The sequence below is a fragment of the Natator depressus genome, chromosome 23 (genome assembly GCF_965152275.1).
Source record: "Natator depressus isolate rNatDep1 chromosome 23, rNatDep2.hap1, whole genome shotgun sequence".
NCBI lineage: Eukaryota > Metazoa > Chordata > Testudines > Cheloniidae > Natator > Natator depressus.
The window spans coordinates 21058788-21066705 of NC_134256.1; the positions used below are offsets into that span (position 1 = coordinate 21058788).

Here is a 7918-nt window from a genome sequence, read left to right on the forward strand (position 1 = left end):
TCAGTCAGTCTCCCAAGACAGGGAGAGAACCCAGGAGTCCTGGCTCCCAGCCCCCTCCCCCCGGCTCTAACCACTAGATTCCCCCTCCCCTCCCCTCCCAGAGCTGGGGAGAGAACCCAGGAGTCCGGGCTCCCAGCCCCCCTGCTCTACCCCCCGCCCCCAGAGTCCCGGCCCAGCCCTCCAATCCCATGTCGTGCCCTCACAAACAGGCTCATTACATGGAAAGGTCACGGTGGGGGGGGGTCTCCCCACCTGGCTGCGGCCCCAGCCCTGCGGGGTGGGGCGAAGGACGCCCAGGCTGGCAACATGCGCAGCGCCCCTCACCTGAGTCCTGCGCCTGCCCATGCAGGGTCCCCGCTGCCTGACCCCCGACTCCTTCACCCCCCCCACCCCACCGCGTCTACTGGGCTCCTAGCACCATTTCCCACCCCATCCCCCCCTGCACAGCCCTCCAAGCCCTGCCCCCCCGGGATCCCCCCACGCATCTCCCCACACAGCCCCTCAGCACCTGCCCCCCCCCCCCGGGATCTCCCCATGCAACCTCCTGGCACCTGCCCCCCTGGGATCCTCCCACACCGCCCCCTGGCACCTGCCCCCTCCTCCGATCCCCTACACACCCCTCCCAGCACCTGCTCCTCCTCCAGACTCCTCCCCACCCAGCACCCCCGGCACCTGCCCCCCCGAGATCTCCCCATGCAACCTCCTGGCACCTGCCCCCCCGATCCCCTACACACCCCTTCCAGCACCTGCTCCTCCAGGTTCCCCCCACCCAGCACCCCCGGCACCTGCCCCCCTCCCGGGATCTCCCCGTGCAACCTCCTGGCACCTGCCCCCCAGGAGCCTCCCACGCTGCCCCCCAGAATTCCCTGGGAATCCCCTCCCCCGGCACCTGGCATCCACCTGTCCAGGCTGCACCTGCCCCTCCCCCGCCATGTGACCTTTGGACCCTCCCCCGCCCTCACCTGGGCTGGAGCTGCTGTCTCTGTCCAAAACAAGAACCCAGGCGTCCGGGTCCCTGGGAACCTCGAGCTGTTCGGGCCCCCGCTCGCCGCGCTCCCCTGGGATCAGCCCCACACAGCTGGACCGCTCCTGGGGGGCTGGGTTACGGGCAGAGCCCCCCGCCCCCCCTTTCTGGCCGGCCTCTCCTTCCCGGCCGGCCCTGCCCCTTCCCGGCCGGACGGCAGGTGAGGTCAGGCTCGGGGTTCGCTTGGAAACTTTCCCCCGGGGGTCCGGGCCTGAGCTGGCTGCTTCGGGGGGGGCCCTGGCCGGGGAGGGGGGGGCGGTAACCGGGAACTAGTGAACTCCGGGCACTTCCCTGTGGTGTGGTGCGGGGCGGAGGTGACAAGGGAGGGTCTGGGGCCGGGATAGGGGGTGGGAGCGTGGTCTGGGGGTGCTGGGGTAGATATGGGGGTGCTAAAGGGACTGGGGATGGGGGTGGATTTTTGAGGGTGCTAGATAAGTCAGGGGACGGGTGGATTTGGGGATGCTGGGGGGATGGGGGGTTGAGAGAGGTTTGGGGTGGTATTGGAATTCGGGAATGGGGGTTTAGGAAGGGGGTGGATTTGGGAGTGCTAGAGGAATTGGGGATGGGGTGGATTTGGGGTGGTGTAGGAATCAGGGGATGGGATTCACTGCACCAGGAGCAGGGGGGATTTGGGGTAACACAGTGGGTGGATTTGGGGGTGTCAGCCTGGTACCAGTTGTGGATTGTGGAGTGGGGGGTGCCCAACTCCAGGGGTGATGGAGAAGGGGCACCAGGGGATGCTGGGCTGGCTGCCCCCCTACCCTGACTTTGCCCCCCTCCACCCATTATAGGTCCCCTGTCCCCCCCACCCCATCATGTTGAGGGCACCCGTCCTGCTCCTGCTGGGCCAGGCTTTCGCCTCTGCCTTTTCCAGCACCCCCCACAGGCAGCAGCCCCATGCATCACCGGCGGGACAAGGTAAGAGTGTGTGTGTGTGTGGGGGGGGACTTTAATGGGGGTCCCAGACCCTGGGAGAGGGAGCAACTCAGGATCCTGGCTGAATCCCTCCCCCTCCCGACCCATTAGGTGCCCTAAATCTGGACCCCCTAGACCCTACTCCCCTCCCAGAGTGGGGGAGAGAACCCAGGCATCCTGAGCCCCATTCTCCCCCCCTTCTCCAGTGTTTCTGGGTGCAGACACCGCACAGGGGTTCTTGGGGCGCCGGCTCCTCTACAATCACTGGGACTTCGAGCTGGTGACGCCGGGGAACCTGGAGCGCGAGTGCTGGGAGGAGGTTTGCAACTACGAGGAGGCCCGGGAAGTCTTTGAGAACGACTTTGCAACAGCTGAGTACCGGGGTGGGGGGGGCGCACAGGGAGCTGAGGGGGCACGGGGGCCCAGGAGGCTGCAGAGGGGCAGGGGACTTGGGTGCCATGGGGGGGGGGTTGGGGGAGCCATGTCTCAGGGAAGGATCCCAGAGCCCGGACACCTGGGTTCCCACCCCTGTCTCCCTGGGGGCAGGTAAATTCCTTCCCAGCCACGTGGGGGTGGGTGCGTCACCCGGGTCTGGGGTTTGGGTGAGGGGCCCTGCGGCATTGAGGTCTGAGATCCTAATACCTGTACTGCTCCAGGGCGAGGGGGATTCTCCCTCATTTTGTGGGGGTGAGGCAGCTCTGAGGTTACCCCAGCCAGCCTGGTACCCCCCCCGATCACCCCCATCTAGCTCAGCATCCCATCTCTGAGCAGGTACAGGCCCAGCACCATAAACCATGTCATTACCAGGTAACCTGCCCTGCCGGGGAAGTCTTTCCCCCCCACCCCCACCCCAGGCCTCCTTACTTAGGGGTCAGGAGAGCCCTGCTTGCCGCCCCGCCTCTGGGGCCTTGTGTCGGGGAGTTCCGCAGGACCAAGCGCAATAGGACTCTCCCACCCTTCTTGCAAACCCAAAGAGCTCTGGACCAGCCGTGAAATCCTGTGGCACAGCGTTCCCCCCGCCAACCCTCACTGTGTGGCATGACCTGTGAATTTGCCCCCTTTCCCTTTCATGATGGGTTAGAGGTCTGGGGGGCTGGGACTCCTGGGTTCAATCCCTGGTGCTGGGAGGGGAGTGGGGTCTAGTGGTTGGAGTGTGGGGGTGGGCTGGCAGCCAGGACTCCTGGTAGGGGATGGGGTTTAGTGATTAAGGGGCTCTAAATGGAGGGTGGAGGCAGATGGGGGGGGGGGGAGCAGAATAGCTGTACCCCCTTTATTAACCACCCATCCCTTGTGTTCGTCCCCCCCAGAAAGCCTTTTGGAACACTTACCCCCACAACGGGAAAGGCGGGAGCTCAGGTGAGTCTGAGCCGCCCCCCTAGAGGGGACAGGCCCCATGTCGCATTCCCTGCTCCCCTGAGCCAGCCAGTCCCCGCCCTGGGGCTGGATGGGAGCCGGCACCCTCCGGAAAGGCCCCGTGCCCCATTCCTGCCCCCCTGAGCCAGCCAGTCGTTGCCCTGGGGCTGGGTGGGAGCTGGTGCCCCCTCGAGGGGAAAGGCCCCGTGCCCCATTCCTGCCCCCCCATAGCCAGCCAGTCTCTGCCCTGGGGCCGGGTGGGAACTGGCGCCCCCTAGAGCGGAAAGGCCCCAGGCCACATTCCCTGCCCCCTGAGCCAGCCAGTCTCTGCCCTGGGGCCGGGTGGGAGCTGGTGCCCCCTCCCCTGTGCCCCGTTCCCTGCCCCCCTGAGCCAGCCAGTCTCCGCCCTGGGGCCGGGTGGGAGCTGCTGCCCCTAGAGACATGGGGTCTCCTCTCTGCTAACACCCCCCCCCCCCCGCGCCCTCCGCAGACAGCCCCGGGCTGGACGTGGCCGGGCTGGTGGCCGGGCTGGTGGCCGGGCTGGTGCTGATGATCATGGTCGGCGTCGTTGCCATGTACTGGGTCAAGTACCGGTCCAAGGAGCGCAGGCAGCACAGGTAATGGGGGGGCCCAGCAAGGCCTGGGGGGGAGGGGGCAGGAGCTGGGGGAGGGGGCCGCAGCACCCCCAGGGGAGGGGCGGGAGGGGCACAGGGCCCACGGGGGAGGTGCTGAGGTGACGTCCCCCAGGTGGATTTGCGGGGGAGGAGGAGTGTGTGCCCCCCATAACCCCTGTTTGTCTCCCCCACAGCATCCACGTCCCCCTGAACCCTGACATGCCCCTGACCTGCCTCCCTGGGGACCCCAAGCCTCTGGGCCCCCCCGGGCTGCCCTCGTACCAGGAGGCACTGGAGGCATCGGGAGTCCACGACGCGCCCCCGCCACCCTATCCCAGGTGGGGGCCGCTCGGATGTCTGTCTGTCTGTCTGTCTGTCTGGCTTAGAGCTGCGGGGGCTGGGAGCCAGGACTCCTGGGTGTTCTCTCTTCCTCGCTCTGTGCCACATTTTCCCCATCTGTAAATAATTTTTAGTGTGTTTCGTGTGGCAGCCCTTTAGGGCCGGGATGGTCTCACTGGGGTCTGTGCAGCACCAGGGCCCCCCAGCTTTGGCCGGGTGTGGGGTCGGTGTTGCCCCCCAATCAGCCCGTCCTCAGGCACACAGACACCCCCGCCCCCAAGTTGAGATCGGGGCCCCCATCAACGTCGGCTGGTGCAGGCAGGGCTCGGTGAATCTCAAGCCCAGGGCTGCGCGGGTCTCGGGGGGCTGTTTGCAAATGGGGGGGAGCAAACTTATGTCCTCTTTGCCTGGAACCCAGTGTGTGACATGATTTTCTTTTGCACCCCCAGGGCTCCCAGCTCTTCTGCCCAGCCCCACTGATCAGACCCACAGCCACTGGATCGCTGCTGGGAGGGAGATGGGATGAGTGTGTGGATGAATGTGCAAGAGGCATGGTGAGTGTGCAAGTGGGGTGAATGCACAGGGGTGAGTGTGCGAGGTGAGTGCATGCATGAGGCACAGGGGTGCTTGCAAAGGGGGTGCAAGGCAGGAGGCACATGGGATGGGGGTGAGTGTGCAAGGCTGGGAGGCGCATGTGATGGAGGTGTGTATGTAAGGCACATGGGTGCACGTGAGTGAGAGACATGAGGGTGCATGTGAGTGTGATGTGGGGTGAGTGTGTGAGGCCGGGGGGCATATGTGATACACAGGGGTGTATGAAGTGGAGGGAGTGTGCAAGGATGGGGGACATTGGGGCATATATGGGATGAGTGTGTGAGGCTGGGGCATGTGCAACGGGGATGGGTGAGTGTGCCAGACACGGGGGCATGTGTGGTGGGAATGGATGAGTGAGAGACGGCAGGTAAGCGCATCCACGCGGGCGAGACACAAGTCTGTGTGTGGAGGAGTGAGGGGGCACAAGCACGCCGGGTGGTGTGCACGTGTGTGACAGGGTGAGTGTGAGGATGAAGCGTGTGTGCAAGGCACAAGCGCACGCATGTGTCGCAAGTGGTGCCTGACAGAGTGCAGGGCACGGGGAGTGCACCTGGCCCCCCAGCCCTCTGGAGCCCGAACTATCCCATTCGGCGGCACAGAGGAGCTGGCCGGGGATGGCGCTGACCCGTGAGGGTCACCCGGCCCCGATCCCCCTGGAGCCTGCTGCACCGGGGCTGGGACCCCGCCTCCCACGCCGGGATTGTTGTCAGCAAAATAAAGCGCCAGCCATTTGCTAAAACCCGCCGTGTCCTGCGTCTGGGGGTGAGGGCGTGTCTCACAGGGCCACTCTTGCCGGCTGAGTGCTCCCAGGCATGCAAAGCCTGCCCCAGCCGGCCCCCTTTCCCACAGCGGGGCGTATGGTTGTACCTGTGGGAAGAGCCGCTCCTGCTGCGCCACCAGGGCTGGGCCCCGCCGGGGGTCGCGGGGACGCTGGTGCGCCCGCCGGCCGGGGGCTGGGCCCCGCCGGGGGTCGCGGGGACGCTGGTGCGCCCGCCGGCCGGGGGCTGGGCCCCGCCGGGGGTCGCGGGGACGCTGGTGCGCCCGCCGGCCGGGGGCTGGGCCCCGCCGGGGGTCGCGGGGACGCTGGTGCGCCCGCCGGCCGGGGGCTGGGCCCCGCCGGGGGTCGCGGGGACGCTGGTGCGCCCGCCGGCCGGGGGCTGGGCCCCGCCGGGGGTCGCGGGGACGCTGGTGCGCCCGCCGGCCGGGGGCTGGGCCCCGCCGGGGGTCGCGGGGACGCTGGTGCATCTGTGCAAACTGTTTCATGAGTCAGGCCTTGGCCCCCTGCGACTGGGGTGTGAATGGTGCTGGTGCACGCCCAGCTATGCCTTGCACGTGGAAACCCAGTGTGCACCATGGGCCCCCTGACGCTGTGGCTTGCAGGGCAGCCTGATCCCCAGATGAGGGGCACTGAGGCCCTGTAGGCCCCAGTTTGGGGGAAGGGAAGGTTGCAGGCCACGGATTGGCCTCTTGCTCTGCCTATCATTCCTCTGCAGCAGCGGGTCCCGCCCCTACGTTGGAGCGGATCGGTGGGTAGGAGACAGACAGGCAGCTCAGCTCAGCCAATAAGGCCTCGAGTAGGAGCATGGCGGGAAGGCCTCTAACCCAGCTCCCCCTCCCTGGAACTACAGCTCCCAGCATGCAGTGCTTCCGCTTCATTCCAAGCCTCCCGCTTCCTTCCTCCCAGTGCATGATGGGACTCGTAGTCCCTCCTTTCGCCCCCTCCCGCCAGAGGCTGCCATATCCCCTGTGTTGTTCGTAGGCCAAGGCGGACCAAGGGGCCTGGCCTATAGCAGGGGCCAGCTTGGGACCCTGTTTGTAAGGGGGTGCGGCAGGATCAGCCCCTGGATGCCTGGGTCCCATCTCACATTTTCTGGGCTCCACCCTCAGGCCTCACATGCAAACCCCACCCCAGCCCGCCCCAGTCCTTGGGCAAATAGGTTCCAATGAGTCGTGCCCCCCCAACTCTGCCGGGGGGGCCCTTAGCCGGAGGGCCTGTGGGGAGAGCATGGGGTGGCAGTCGGGGGGTCCCCACAGCAGCCTCCGCCCTGTGCTCCATGCTGTGTGTCTGAGATCGCACACCTGTGTGTGTGTTCACACTGCACACGCCTGCGATGGGCTGGCGGGAAAGACGCAGACACAAGTGAGGGGTTTTGTTCGTTGCACAAACACATTTGTGGGGGGGGCGTCACGCACGTGTGTGTGTATGTGGTGGGCTGCTGCATGTTGCACACGTGTGTGTGTGTGTGTGTGTGTGTGTGTGGCACAGGTACCAAGTATGTAGCTGTCGTCCTGATCCTCCATCCACCATCCTCCTCTGTCTCTGCCCCACTCCCTCCTGCCCCACCCCTCCTTCCTCCTCTCTGCCCCACTCCCTCCATCCCCTCCCTCCTCTCTCGTCCCCATCCCCTCCCTCCTTCTCTCTCTGCCCCACTCCCTCCTTCCCCACCCCTCCCTCCTCTCTCGGCCCCACTGCCTCCTGCCCCACCCCTCCCTCCTCTCTCGGCCCCATCCCCTCCCTCCTTCTCTCTCTGCCCCACACCCTCCTGCCCCACCCCTCCCTCCTCTCTCAGCCCCATCCCCTCCCTCCTTCTCTTTCTGCCCCACTCCCTCCTGCCCCACCCCTCCCTCCTCCTCTCTGCCCCACTCCCTCCTTCCTTGACCCTTCTCTCCTCCTCCACCCTACCCCATTCCCCCCATTCCCTCTCTCCTCCGTCTCTGCCCCACTCCCACCCTCCTCCAGTCTCCCCGCCCCACACTCCCTCCATCCCCGACGACCCCCCCCCCCCGTCTCTCTCCCTCCTCCCCCGTCTCTGTCTCATTCCCCCCCTTCTCCTCCCCCCAGCACGGGATTGTGGGAGGAAGCGGGGCGGACAGAGACACCCAGCGAACATGGCTGCACCATGATCCGCCTCGCCAGCGGCCGCCGCCTCCCGCAGCCCCAGCGCCAGCGCCGCCAGCCCGGGGCCTGAGCCAGCCAGGCGGGCGGGCCCCGGCCGGGGGCAGCGGAGGGCGCAGCGGCGGGGGGACCCCCCCCCTCCGGCAGCTCCCCCCTCCCGAGCCCCCCTCCCCGCCGAGCCCC

General features: G+C 67.0%; 1 protein-coding gene across 2 annotated transcripts; it reads left to right on the forward strand.

Moving 5' to 3' along the window:
• The first annotated feature begins 958 nt into the window (after positions 1 to 958).
• Positions 959 to 5562, forward strand: PRRG2 (proline rich and Gla domain 2). Of its 2 annotated transcripts, XR_012636137.1 has the most exons (8): positions 959 to 1184; positions 1816 to 1942; positions 2146 to 2309; positions 3247 to 3295; positions 3783 to 3909; positions 4101 to 4244; positions 4695 to 4843; positions 4926 to 5562. XR_012636137.1 is itself a non-coding variant. In XM_074937640.1 (7 exons), exons 2-7 carry the CDS (start codon positions 1840 to 1842, stop codon positions 4723 to 4725), a joined length of 618 nt encoding a protein of 205 aa, XP_074793741.1. In that variant the 5' UTR covers positions 959 to 1184; positions 1816 to 1839; the 3' UTR covers positions 4726 to 5562. The 2 variants fall into 2 exon arrangements, 1 of the variants encoding a protein (XP_074793741.1); XM_074937640.1 differs by having other exon boundaries at positions 4695 to 5562.
• The last annotated feature ends 2356 nt before the right edge of the window (positions 5563 to 7918 follow it).

Bases quoted from the DNA above. Each gene is read 5' to 3' on its own strand.
- PRRG2 (XM_074937640.1), top strand. From the start codon at position 1,840: ATGTTGAGGGCACCCGTCCTGCTCCTGCTGGGCCAGGCTTTCGCCTCT. The intron at 1,943-2,145 runs GTAAGAGTGTGT...CCCCTTCTCCAG, and splicing joins TGCATCACCGGCGGGACAAG to TGTTTCTGGGTGCAGACACC. The intron at 4,245-4,694 runs GTGGGGGCCGCT...TTGCACCCCCAG, and splicing joins CCCCCGCCACCCTATCCCAG to GGCTCCCAGCTCTTCTGCCC.